General features: G+C 52.4%; 2 protein-coding genes across 2 annotated transcripts; one reads left to right on the forward strand and one right to left on the reverse strand.

Annotated features, from left to right (window-relative positions):
- Nucleotides 1–757: 757 nt before the first annotated feature.
- TGME49_294600 (Toxoplasma gondii family D protein) lies at nucleotides 758–4,187 on the forward strand. Its single transcript, XM_002370188.2, has one exon. The coding sequence runs from the start codon at nucleotides 2,125–2,127 to the stop codon at nucleotides 3,820–3,822; it is 1,698 nt and encodes a 565-aa protein (XP_002370229.1). The 5' UTR covers nucleotides 758–2,124; the 3' UTR covers nucleotides 3,823–4,187.
- Nucleotides 4,188–5,032: 845 nt separating this feature from the next.
- On the reverse strand, nucleotides 5,033–12,875 carry TGME49_294610 (histone lysine methyltransferase, SET, putative). The gene has a single exon (XM_002370189.2). The coding sequence runs from the start codon at nucleotides 11,748–11,750 to the stop codon at nucleotides 6,537–6,539; it is 5,214 nt and encodes a 1,737-aa protein (XP_002370230.2). The 5' UTR covers nucleotides 11,751–12,875; the 3' UTR covers nucleotides 5,033–6,536.
- Between the last annotated feature and the right edge of the window lie 769 nt (nucleotides 12,876–13,644).

The following is a 13,644-nucleotide window of genomic DNA, read 5'->3' on the forward strand; positions in this document are numbered from 1 at the left end:
TAGAGCACGAAATCCGCCTTAGAAATACAAAATAATCGTGAAAGGGAAAAAACATGAGGTAACGCCGTGGACGAACACGGCGGTCTCGCCATGTGGCTGCCGAACTTGGAATAAGGGGAAAGGGCTGTCGTCTCTAGGATAACACAGTATCTCGGTGAACAACCCCATGTATCTTGCCAAATTATGTGACCCTGATTTCTCGCAAAAAATCAAGAGCCGTAGCGTCTCGAGAAGGCCCGTTTTATTTCGAGTGTCAACACAGTGTTTTGAGTAGGGGTGAAAAATATCTGCACCGTTTTGAGGAACGGGCTATTCTACCGGTCTCCGTTTGTAACCGAACAGCGCATCCACATTTGTCTGTTTGAGCAGATTTTCTTTTGAGGATACAGGCGGCGGTTTTTTCAGTAAAAGAACGTCCTAGTCTATATGCCGTTTGAGTGTACAGACTTATTGTTCTGCATACCACAGAGGTGAGGGATAATTACTTTGCCTCTTTCCCCCGCCCCCCCCCACTTGAGTGTAAATATTCGAAATACATGCGTGGTTTGCGGAAATGTGTCTCGTCAATAGCACAATTCACACTTTTTCTTCCGCGCAATGCGTTTTGAGGACATCGACAAAGCGGCATTTAGTCTTTTTATTTTGAGAAAGTGTTGATGACACTTCCTGCGTTTCCAAACCACAATCATCACATTGGAGTTCCGAAGTGTACTCCATACACGCAGTGAGTTGTCTTTTTTTTAACCAGACCTCGTTCTCAGAACTGTCACCGTGGGACGGCTGAGTTCATAACTGGTACGACAGCGAACACTTTTGAACATCCAGGAAGACTTCCTGTTGCACAGTATCTTTTGCATATACGTACAGGACGAGAGACCAAAAGCAGCTGGACTATCCATGGGCATACCTGCAAAACTGAGCACCAGTTTGTAAATCCCGCAGGCACTCGTGTTCAAATTGTCGACCGGTGTCCGAGCTGCCAGCCGAGAGAGATTTAGAGGAGCGACAACCATGTATGCTCCGAAGAAGCAGGCATCTACAACACACGGCTTCGGCCCCGGTGTTTCTATTAGCTTTTTTTCTTTCACACAGCCTTCCACTGCGAACATACGTTGTTTCCACGTAAGCTTCTGATGCTTGTGAAAGCGGATTCTGGATTTTCAGACTTAATAAAACGAACAGCAACGACCTAACCGTAGAAGTGTAAATCCATATTTTGGGGAGAAAATGATTTCGCGAAAACATATATATCGCTTTTGAAATGGACACAAATCAGCGTCTGTGGCGACAAGGAAAGCGGACTCATCGCACAGTGATGGAATTCAAGACCTCAAAATTAGAAGGGTGTTTCTTTCTTTACTACACTCGTCCTGTTTCGGGACCAGTTCAGGAAGGTGTTTTCTTGGACGAAGATCCGGTTTTAATGCCATCGGTGCAGCTGCTTTCGCGGCCTCAAACTATTTGTCTTGGAAAATGATATATGTTGACGTCTCAACACGTTGTTAAGAAGCCGTGCTTGTTAGCAAATCATAAGTAAGACGCGCGCACGAGATGTCTGTGTCGCCAGATCATTCTCATTGGTGGTAGTCACTCCTGCAGTCATGCCACACACGACAGCGCCACGCTGGAATAAGAATAATTACCATGCGTCGCCTGATTAGCCATTCGTTCTTCAGGTTTCTTTGTTCTCTAGCCATCGCTTCATTTTTGATGTTAGACATCACTTGCCAAGCAGTTTTTGATCACTGCCAGAAGTATTGCGTAGTGAGCGTAGGTAAGCAACAGTGTCGATCGCAAGCGGGATGGTGCAGATTCCGTGAGCTTCGAACATTGACTGATCAACTTAAACAGCGGAGGTGGCACTGCTGGCGTTAAAACGACTGTAAGAGGGAAGAATATTTCGCTGGCTGCATCTGGCGTCCGTGCTCGACTTTCCTGAACCCCGTCGTCGGCGCACGTGCGTTAGTGCCCCGGCTAGTCAAACACACATTGAGCATGATTCCTGGCACCAATCCATAATCACTTCTGTCATTCTCCTCCTATTCTCTTTTTACCAGCTCCATTTCTGGAAAAGCTCTGTCAGAATTCGACGAGCACGTTTCTATCATCATACATTAGGCAAAGATGAAGTTTGGAGCTGTTTCTGTCGCTGTCTTTCTGGCAGTGAGCAGTGGGGCGGAGGCCGGACCTGGAAAAAAAGGGGGCTACACGACGACAAGCACTTCAAAGCCCAACCCTCTGAACGTTGAACGAGAGTGCTTCAAGGTTCCTTACAGCGTGGAGAAGACATGCTACAAGGACGAAAAAGTTTCTCGCCCGTACACATGCCCCTCTCCACTTGAAGAAGAGGTGTGCCATACCATCAGCGAGGAGGCGCCTGATACCTGTTACAAGCTAGTCCAAAAAGAAGTCCAGTATGAATGCCCGAAGGCGACGAAGCAGCAGTTGTGCTCGACCATCCCCGTGACCCTGAACAAGAACTGTAAGAAGTCGGTGACTGAGAAGGTTGCCGGATCATGCCCAAAAATCATCAACGTGCCCCAATGCGAGATTATATCTAAACCAAGCCAAGACTCTTGCTTTGAACCTGAAGCCTTTGAGCAGGAGTATGAGTGCTGGGGGTCCGAGACTCACCGAGAATGCGAGGTGGAGATGCGGCTGGTGAACGACATGTGTAACAGAACAATCGACTCGCCCGTGCCGTACGAATACGAAGATACGATCCTGGAGAAAGTTTGCACGACGAAGCTGCACCAGAAGGTCGGGGAATGCCGGAAGAGCATCGAAACTGAAGAGCAGTATTCTTGCCCCGAGACAAAATGGGAGAAGCGATGCTTCGAGACGTCCAAGCTGGTCCAGGCGCCTTGTGAGAAGCAAATTGTTGCAGAGGAAGCTTACGACTGCAGTGAAACGAAGCACGAATCGGTCCAGAAAACTTGCAGTCGACGTATCCCTAAGAAGACAATGGTAGAACGGTGCGCCCCAAGCAAGAAGGAACATTCGAAGAAGCTGAGACGGTTGGGACCTGCGAAAAAGGGTGGCAACTGTCAGTTGGTCGAGGTCCTCTCTGAGGAGATTGAGACGTACCCGTGCGACGAAGAAGTTCTCGTGGCAGTGCCCAAAGTCTGCACCCGTCAAATAAGCAAGTCTGTGACAGAGATGTGCCCGAAACAAGTTCCGGATTCAGAGTGTACCATGGAGTCAATTGTAATTCCAAAGTTATGCTCCAGAAAGGTGTCCCAGCAGATCGATGTCCCTTGCGAGGCACAGACCCAAGAAGAAGTGTGCGAAGATGTGCCCAGAAAAGTCACGAAGCAAGGCTATCGTTTCGAAAAGAAAAACGAGACCTTTGCATGCCAGCGACACGAATTTGAGGAAAAGTGCTATGAAGTGAAGAAGCCGAAGAGAGATACCTGCGTGGCGACCTTGTTCAGGACAGTCGAGAAGCCGTGCACCCGACAAGAGTTCCAGGAGGTATGCCGTGATGAACAACAACTTACAATGCAGCCATGCCTAGAAGAGAAGAAGCATCAAATTGAGGTGCCTTGCCCTGAGCAGACGACTCAGGAGAAGTGCATCTACGTTCCTGTGTATGAGATGGGCACCTGCACAACAGTCATCCAAGAAGTCGAACAAGGTCCTTGCAAGAAGCAGCAGCCGGCAATTCGTTGTGAAACTTTGAAATCGGATCGTGCTGGAACCTGCTTCAGGTCTGACAGTATCCAGGTTCCGTACACGTGCTACGAAACCGCGTATGAAGAGAAGTGTGTCGAGCTTCCAGTGACCGGCGCCCCTCCTCCCCCTCCCGGAAAGAAACTCTAAATGCCAGACAAGTGCCGGCAGTAGGCTAAATGAAATTCCGATCTTTCGCGTTTTTTTTATCTCCTTGCGCCCATCATTTAGTGAATGTATGTGATATAAACATGCTGAACGAATGACAGAACCCTTCGTTGACTGATTGAATCCATTGTCAAAAGCATCCTCGCTGTATACAGGCAAAGCAACTGTACTTCAAGCTCTAAATCTCAGTATGGTACCGGTGTTCGTGTTTGTCTTGAAGCTGTAGTCAATCACAGTGTTGATTTGGTATAAACATAGGACGCCAACCAGTGGAAGGACTGATTGTAATAAGGGTCCCAGATGGCCAAGTTATTCCTGTAGAGAAAACGGGTCTTTCACTTTCGTTTGCAACAGGCTCAGACATGTGCCTCAAGGGACGAACAGAGCCTAAACATCGATGAGGAGATATTGCTGGATATCTCCCTCGACTTCTGCCTCCACGAATTCGCTTAGCAAGGGAACAAGCCTCTCGCTCGCAAGCACCTTCAATCACACAAGAGAAGGAAAGTCTAGTGTTGTACATGCCGTAAGGTATTGGCGTGCTGTAAGTCCGCCAAGCCGGCAGCCTACACACTGAAGATCTGCCTGCTTTCCACTGGACTTCGTCGGGCCTCCAGACGAGTGCTACCGTGAAGCTTGAACGACGCTACAAGGAAGGCAATGTGCCACCTAAAGTATTTTGCAAAACATGCGACATTAGATCAACACAACAGTGGCTTTCTAAGCAGAAAATAAGGTTCACGCGACCATGTGTGGCTTCCTCAACGGTGAGTCAGTGGTTCTCCCCTGGTCACTACAACTGCATCAACGACAGTCGCAGTTGGCCCTCCGTCAGTGCGTCCACATGGAAACATTGTTCTTTCATTGCTACTGAATAAAATGACAATTTCGACTATCCCACGCCCATCTCTTTAGTGGAAGGGTCGTTTTTGGTGTCTAAAAAATTGTCACGGTGTGTGTGTAGGCATTGGAAGCGCTCAATGTAAACTAGCGACGTGTCTGCGCCCAGCGATGAGTCAGCAGAGTACTGAATACTGGTGTGGGGCTCGAAGAGGTATAATACCACAAGAACGAGCGTGCACCAACAGGACGCGGCTGGTACCACCGGGTCAGGTGCGACTGCGATGCTGCGTCGCGTATGGCTTGATGACTGAAACCGACTAGGAGTTGTCCTACTGAGGTACTTGTTCCGATTGCCATTTAGCGCAAATTTGGGTTCAGTTACGGAATTGCTGTCTCAATATGCTTCGTTACGTGTGTTGCCTGGGTAGTAACCTGAACATAAATGTAGGATCGATATAAATATACACACAGAGAGATGGTTGAAGAAAATTTTTCTCTTCACACACTGCCCCCGACCCTTCGCGGCTAAACAGGAAGTTTCTTTCTGCTGGTTCGTCCAGTCCATTTGTGCGAAAGTAGACGCCACATTTTCGTGATGGAATCCGACTGAATCTGAAGATGCTAATCTCAGAGTGATTGGGCCGCCGAATACATAAAGACCTAAACACTCTTGCACGAGATCACGAAAGCAAAGGTGCGGCATGTGACCACCTGCGTGGCCTACACAGAAGGACACCCGGGAATCGCTACACGTACGCGAACATGGTCCTGCTACAAAAAATTGGGCGTTTGGTTGAGTAGTTGATCAACGCGCTCGCCCCTCGTGACTAAGTGTTTAACAGAAAGAAGCACACACGCGACGCCACGTAAAAGTATCCACGATTCTCCGCTGAGATCGCACATACCGGGCCAGGTTTAATCCGGTTCGCTGCAGTAGACACCCAAAGATTCCCGCAATATTAAAAACACTGCTCGGCTTCTTTAATGAAGTCGTACGGTTCTCACACCTGCCGCGTAGGTGGCTGATAAACTGGCTGCATTATTGATACAAAAAAGGTGAAACCAACAACAGAGCTCAGAGCCACCCGTCAGCAGCCTTTCATGACTCCCAATGAAAACCATTCGTGCTGGGCAACAAAGGAAGCACATCAACTCCGAAGTCTGGAATGCCCAAAGCATGTGGATAGACTCGGCCGTGGTGAAAAGCGATCTTTCTGCCGCCCTGACACGTAGCAGCCCCACTAAAACTCGTCTCTTTACATGGAATCACCATGCAACGCTGACCCTTAGAATATGCAGGTTACTTCTCATGGATCGAACACCCCAGCGGATATATATTCAAACTGACACTTTATTGGCTCGTGACCACTTCAGTGGACATGATGCCTTAACGCCCACCAGTGTTTCCAGCATCGAACGAGCCTACTTGATCCAGAGAGTCTATGCGTGAACTAAGTACGGCAAATGGATATACTTGCCACGTTACATGTTCACACGCATCGTAAAAAATGAATATCAGATGCGTCGTCTATATTCCACAAGGCACGAAGCACGACAATGAATTATCACATGCACGGAGCCACAAAGGAAACCGCTCCAACCATCCGTTCTTTGGGCTTCTCATGCTTGTGCCAGGAAACAGTGCTTGCAGCGTTCTTCGACAGAAGCATCAATGCGAGTTTCTCATCTTGTACATTCCCTCAAGTTATCAAAAGATTGCATATTCATTCCGAATAGCCCCGGCGTGTGCCGGGGGATATACCTGTTGAGAAATCCCTTCATCATAGGAAGATAGTGCACCGAAGCACTGTCGAAACTCTCCGGAGGGGGTACAACTAGTTCGATCGGCGAAATCATGGGAGACCCTGTCGGAAGACCATCTTGTATTGAGAGTGCGAGAAAACGCTGGGGTCAAACGGCTGGAACCTCCTATCGGAAGGCAAGGTGACCAAAGGAGGCGGAGGGGGAACATGAGAGAAATCGAGAGGTTTCAGCTTCAGCGCCAGTCCTTGTCCATCTGGAAGAGGTGCATCAAAGCGGAAAGGTTCCTCCGCTTCGGCAGCAGCTGGTTTTTCTGCTTCGATCTGGACAGGCTGTGCGACGGGACGTTCAGATTCCTCTGTCATTTGCGGACTGTGTTCAAGGGGTTGGACCGCCCAAACGGTTTTCCGATCGAGATCAGCAGAGACATTCACATCAACATTGTTCCTGATTTGTTCGATGTCTCGGCCATCATCAACTCGGTAGCTGACCTTTTGATGTGGGAAGAGCGGGAGAACCTTTCCTTCCGCTACGCCGGACGGCAGAGCCTGGTCTTCGCCAGGCGACGCCATCTCGAACACAATCTCATGGTTATCGTGATGTGCATGCGCCACGTCATGATGACCGACGACTTCCTGTCTGCCCTTCTCGAACCGCGCGCGCGTCTCCTCCCGGAATTGCTGGATGCGACGCTGCGTGTCAGCCTCATGAAGAGCCATTTCCCGAACGGCCTCATTCGTCGCTTCCAACAGAGCAGCCGTGTCGTTTCGCTGTCTCTCTCGGAGGCTCTCGCCGGCAAGGAGTCGGGGCGCTTCCTCCAGTTCCTCAGTTTGGTTGGATCCCCAGAAGAAGCTCGAGACCTTTCCGGTTCTCTTTGCCTGGGACGCTCGAAGTGCAGCTGCGGCCTCTGCAGTCTTTTGGGCCAAGTTGTAGTTCACCCGCGCTTGAAGCTCTTCCGAGAAGTCCTTGTTTTCCTTTTGCAGGTAAATTTTCTTCGCGCCCTCGATATCCTCCAGTTCATCAAAGCTGAGAGGTGGAGGGCCGCCTGATCCGCACCCGATCACTGTAACTGCACTCGCGTCCTTGTTGCGTTTGTCGAGAGTTCGCGCCTCGTGGTCAATGTAAAAGAAGGATTTGAAGAACGGAAGAGGCGGGTATTTCCCGTCTTTTGTGTGGTTCAGCTGAGAGATTGTCACGTACTCGCCTGGGGCAGTCCCGTGCAGGCCCGGAACTCTGTAGATGAAGCCTTGTTCCTTCTCTTCCTCCTCCGCCTCAGGCTCGGGCGTGTCTCCAACCTCGCTCTCGTCTTCTTCAAAGTCGAGCTCTGAAGCGACCACCTCTTCCTTGCCCTGTTCGAGAGCTTCGAGAATCTGTTCGCGCTTCTTCCGCTCGCGCTCCAGAAGCTGCATGGTCTTCCTCAGTTGATGGCGCCGCTCCGCGCGAGTTTGAAGGGGATCAGCCAACATGAGCAAAGGCAAGTAGGTGCCATTCTGGGAGCCTGGCACACCGGCAATCGCAGAAACACCGTTGGAGTAGCGCCCCTCGACGGCCAGCTGCTGCAGGCGTTTCGCGTCCTCGTATGCCGCCGCAGCTGCTTGCTCAGCACTGGAAATAAAGGAGGCCTTGCCGTCGCCGGACGCCAGAGCTGCTGTGCCGTCTGCTTTGACGAGCCGACTTTCACGAGCCGCCTCTTGGTCGTGATCGCACAAGGCGTTGTTCCTCAAAAACTTCTGGACGATTCCATCAGGATGAGTCATCGTGACGTCCGTGACCTGCAGCATCGTTCCGTCGGCGGCGACAAGAGTTTCGGCAGCCTTCAGAGCTGCGATGTTCTTCTTCACCTCCACGATGCGCCGCTGTCGAGCCTCAGCTCTGAGACGCGCTTCTTCTTCTCTCTGGCGGGCCGTGCGCTTGACTTCCTCGACCATTGCCAACTTCTCCCGCTCGAGTGTCTCGTAGTACTGAGCATCGAGGGCTGACGTGTACTGGGAAGCGTGGGCGAATCGTTGGAGCATTGCGAGACTCGGTTGCTCGTCCTTTTGGTCTGCATCCTTCTTCAAATACAGGTAGGCGCTGGCGAACGACGTATACACTTCGTCCCACTTTCCCAAGCCATCGCGGATGGTGTTTAGGACGCTGTGGCGCTCGACCGTGTCCACGAAGTCTTTTCCTTTTCCGCTGAAGAGTTGAATGCGCAGCAGGGCCACCAAGAGAGGCGCTGCGTCGGTGGACAGCGCCTCGGGTACGGAACGGTTCGCGAATTCGAGGAAGGCTGTCGCATGAGCCGCGGCCCTTGAGAAAATGTCATCCATAACGAGGCCGCCCACCCACATGCCGAGGCACAGCTGCGCCAGCAACAACTGACCTGCAGCGTACAGCCAATGTTCAGCTCCGAGGACCTTCTCAACGGTTCTCAGGAGCTTTCCACATTCGTCACTCCACTCCATCGGGCACGGACGCCCGAATTTCTCCCGAAGCACGGCGAATTTACCCACCAAATAGCGCTCCATTCCAGTCGGCAGCTCTTCGTCGCGGAACGTCTTCTGGCAGGTGTAGCAGTGCCAGCAGTCCTCGCCCTCGTAGACGCAGTAGTTCCTCGGCATGCCTGCTTCAGTGAGGCGATCATAAAGCTCGCGTGCTTCGGTCTGCGGATCCACGTCGTCGGCATCCCCGGCGACGCTCCCAGTCTGCCCTGCCTCGGAGTCGCTGCTCCAGTTGTCCTTGTTGCAGCCCGTCAAGGCATCGTTCCTCGCACTAGCCATGGTTTCTGACGACGTCAGGCTCAGAAACATAGTGCTGATCTTCGCGTTCTTTCCACCTTTCGAGCTGGCCTTATCGACTCGCGACTCGGTCTCGCTCGACGAAGGCGATGCCGTTGTGCTGTCTTGGCTGGTCTCGAGCCTCGAGTTGTCTGCATTGCTGGCTGTCTCCTCGTTTCCGTGGCTGCCTGCGTTGTTTACGGCTGCCTCCACCTCCTGGCAATGCGCCTCTTCTTCGCCGTCGCTGGAAGAGACGCAGTCAGAGGAGCAGCAGTCCAACGACTTTTCTTCCACGCTCCCTTCGTAGTCGGAGCTGTTGCACGAGCCCTCGAAGGACAATCCGCTCTGCAGGCTAGGTCGACTCTCCTCCGCAGTGCCACATTCTGAGGCCTCGTCGTTCGCACTGGCGCCTCTTTGATCCTCCAGAGCTTCCTGGTCCGCTTCGGGTACTGTCGGGAGGGCCGGCGGAGCAACGGCAGCGACGCGGGCAGCCTGGGCGGCTTCCTGGGCCTCCCGCTCCTCCGTAAAGCGAATCTTTTCCGGGCGGCACTCCGGGCACAGAATCTTTCGTTCTTTCTGACAGACGTCTGTGCAGCGCATGCACTGGCAGAAGATGCGTTTCGTCGCCATCACCCGCTTGCGTCGCTCCTCCGTCGGCATGTACAGTTGGTCGATGTAACTCATTGTGATCGGGGCGCCCTCTGCAATGTCTTCGAGGGCAAAAACCACCAGCAATCCGTCGAGATTCCGGTAAGTCACGTTCGGCCGGCACGAGTGTTTGATACGAGCAGCACGGGGGTACAACGCCCATCCGCGTCCTCGAGTCAGGGCGTGAGCGTTCAGCTTCATTTTTCCAAAGAAGTCCTGGTAAGCTCCTGCGGACTTCAGCTTGTTCGCCTGTTTGCATCGGATCGTGCAAGTCAGAGACTCGACATTGGACAGATCTGCGGCGCTTCCTTCGAGAGTTTCTAGCAAAGCCTTCTGCTCGTCTGTGAGGCTCTGGAACGCGGGCCAGAGGCCATTGGCACTCACATCCGCAGTGATGAGAGGTAACTCGACAAAGACGACGGAGCCCTTGGGAACGGCGCGAGCAGAGCAGACTCCGCCACGGCCTCCCTTGTTGCTCAAACTGTCGGTGTTCACGGTGTCATCCCGAATCCTCACGCAATCGTCGTTCAGCTTCTCCAGCTCTGCTCGCTTCTTCTTGCAGAGCTCCACGATGGACGGGATACCCAAGTCCTCAATGGTAAGTGCCGTGGCGGGGGATTCTTCCAGGACGTTTCGATCTGCGGTCTCCGCGCTTGCTTGTAAGCCAGCCTCCTGCGTTTCACTCGTGTTCTTCTCCTGCTCTTCTGGGCCGACAACCTGCGGGAAGATTGCGCCGGAGCAAATGGATCTCACGAGCGGATCCAGGGGAGGGTCTGGTTTCCCCGCGGTTCCCAATTTGATGTCCTCCTCACTCCAGACGTACTGGCCGAGTTTGTAGGTCACACCTTTTGCTGGAGTGTCCGGGACAGAGGCCGCAGTCGCCTTGTCTGTGGACTCAGCTGAATCGATCACAGGCTGGAGAAAAATCGCAGGGAGTTTGTGGACGGTTCCGTTCGAAGCCATGCGCGTTCCGTAAACTTGTGACAGTGTCCGTCCCGGTGGTCCGGCAACCACCGGTGCATGAAGGCCAGCTGCTTCGTATGTTTTGCTTTCGTCTTCATCTCCGCTTGTCTGCATGCGGAAAGTGGGAGGAACCCCGTGGTACTGCGTTTGCCGGGAGTTGACGACTTCCACATAGTCCTGAGGCACCTGGGAGTGGGGGCCGGGGCGCGAAAGGTCAGTTTTTCCAACTCCGCTGATCAGACCTTTCACTTCGCGAACGGGGCCGACGTAGGATCGCGTCGTTGAGGTCACAGGAATGTACAGGGGAGGTTCCGATGGTGCATTGCTCTGCAGACGGGCGGTTTGGCCTTGCTGATGGGAAGGAGAAGTACCCGAGGCAACGCTGACAGATCGACACCGAGCTCCGGCAGGATGGCCATGTTCCAGACCCCCCAAAGAGTTAGACTGTGCACACTGAAAGGCACTTTGGCCGCGGTCATGGGACACTCGAGACGACGGCGCTTCAGACGCGGATCGCTGAGCAACATTTCGCGAGGTGCCGCGTGGCTGTTTGAGAGACGCCTGGCGGACGGGGATTGCGGAAGCGTTGGAAGCATGCCGAGAGCCGAGAGAAGCAAGCGATGATGGTGCCCCGCGGTCTTCAGCGGTTTCCGCAGAGAACGCTTTCATCGCGAACGCGGGGATGTTCAGGGTGTTTAGGTTCTCAATAAGTCTCTCGTATGGAATTGCACCAGACCCATCCTTCGGATTCACCCACCTACCGATTTCCGGAGGCGCCACTTGAGCGTAGTAACTGAGCCACTCGGGGCTTGCGGGGTCAAGGGGCTGCACGGCAGCGGTGTTCCCTTCCGACTGTTGGGCATGTTCTGAGCCAGAAGAAGTCTTTCCAGACTCTTCTTTAGAGCCCGAGAAGAGCTTGGAAAAAGTCGACAGCATATTGTCAGCAAAGAACGTCAAAGTTCAGGCGAGGTCGTGGCGTGTGGCACACGAGTGGCTCTTGAGGTGGTTGAGCTGTCTACCGCCAAGCAAAACCGAGGTTGAAACTCTCTGCCTTACGAAGAATCTGGGAAGATTTCAAATGTTTACCGGTGAAGAGTCATACAAAAACTGAGGGATGAGGAAAGCGCTCTTTGAGTTACAGCTGACAAGAGTCGGATAGAGCAGTAGCGAGCGCTGGAAGCCGTCCGCGCCTCCTCTCTATGCGCTCCTCACAACGGCAATTGCAGACAGAAAAAGCATCAAACAGAGGTCGAGAACGTTCCGAAAGAGACACGAAGACAGAGAAACGCTTTATTCCCGGTCGGACCACACCTCCCAGACCTGTCCTTTCGACCTCGCTTCTCAGGTCTTGTCCCTGTGCAGGTCTTGACAGGGGACACGAGGCAGACGGACGGCTCTCTGCGTGCCAGTGGCCAACGTCAGGAAAAAAGGATTTCTGGTGAGCGCAGTCGGGAAAAACTACTCCTGAAAACGGAATTGAGTGGAGTGGTCTGTACCACAACAAAGAACGACGCTAACTTCGGGGGAATTGTGAAAAAGGACCAGCGTCGAGGCAGTCAGCAGGAAGCGAGAGCATCGAGCTAGTTGCGCGCCGCCGCGTGTCCGCTTGTTCCCTCGCGAGATCTACAAAGAACGCGGAAGCCTGCCGTGTCTCAGCGAGAAAAAAACTTGGCAGAAAGAAGACGTATACGGAGTGTACGTCTCTCTCTTTCTGAGGAAGGAAGAAAGCTCAAAAAGGTGCTAGCAGGAATAATACGGGTTCACCAGGCATCGGCGCCCCAGTGCAGCCCACTTCTCCGATATGAAAACTGGGTCTGTGGCTAGCACGAGGCAATAAACCACACGAACAGCTTGCGCGCTCGCCACTTGCGGACGGATGCCAAGACTTTTCCTCATGCTTGTCCGTCCGGGGTGCTTCTTCCTGGCTTCGTGACCCTGAGACAGGCCTACATGTCCTCTTCCCTCTTTTCCTGCTGTCGCGAGCCTTCCGAGTGCGACCTACGAATGACTCACATGAGCATCGACGCGTCCATCTCCTAGTCAGACGCGTTCCAACACGAAATTGGATTTTAAAACTCAATGAAAGGATGGAACAAATGCGAAACATGCGCTTTAAGCAGGAACTGCAACGGCATACAAAGATTTCGCCAGAGGAGAAAGGCCGACATATGTTACTAGCCCGTCGAAACGGGAACAGTTGCAGGCTGGCGCAAAAGCACACTTCCGGTCTTGCTTCGCTGCTCTACAGTTTCAGAGGTCAGTGTTTACCGGTACAAACTTTTACTTTTCGGGAGTATTGTTTTCGGCGAAGTACGGAGGATTTCTTCCGGACATGGGTATGACATCTCAACATAGAAATAGACATGGTGAAGCTGCGGCGTTTTTGTCCGGTCTCTCTTCGCCCACCACACTTCGAACTGAAGCACAAAATACGTTTTAACCACGCGCTCTGCTTGATATTCAGAATGTTCTCAGCCTGCTTTTCAAATTTTGAGTCCGTCTCGGACGTGCAGAACAAAGAAAAGGCGAAGCTTGCTTCAAAGCCGGGGCTTTCTAAGGGTGTACACAAAGCGGGTTTCTTCAAAATCGGTGGCAAGAGGGCTACAAGAGGGCCCTCTTCGATGAGTGCGACCAGCGGCCTACGAGTACCCAACAGCTAAAGAGGGTAACAACCATAGCGAAAGTTATCTAAATCAATGGCAAATTTCTGTGAAGAAGTTCGAAACTCATGTTAAAAGGAATTCCCTCTTCCGTTATTTATTGTCGGTTTGCGTCACTGCTTGCAATGCTACACTACCCCATTGTTGTATCGTGAGAGAACGTGCGTTCT

This window comes from Toxoplasma gondii, chromosome Ia, assembly GCF_000006565.2.
Source record: "Toxoplasma gondii ME49 chromosome Ia, whole genome shotgun sequence".
In the NCBI taxonomy this organism is placed as follows: domain Eukaryota; phylum Apicomplexa; class Conoidasida; order Eucoccidiorida; family Sarcocystidae; genus Toxoplasma; species Toxoplasma gondii.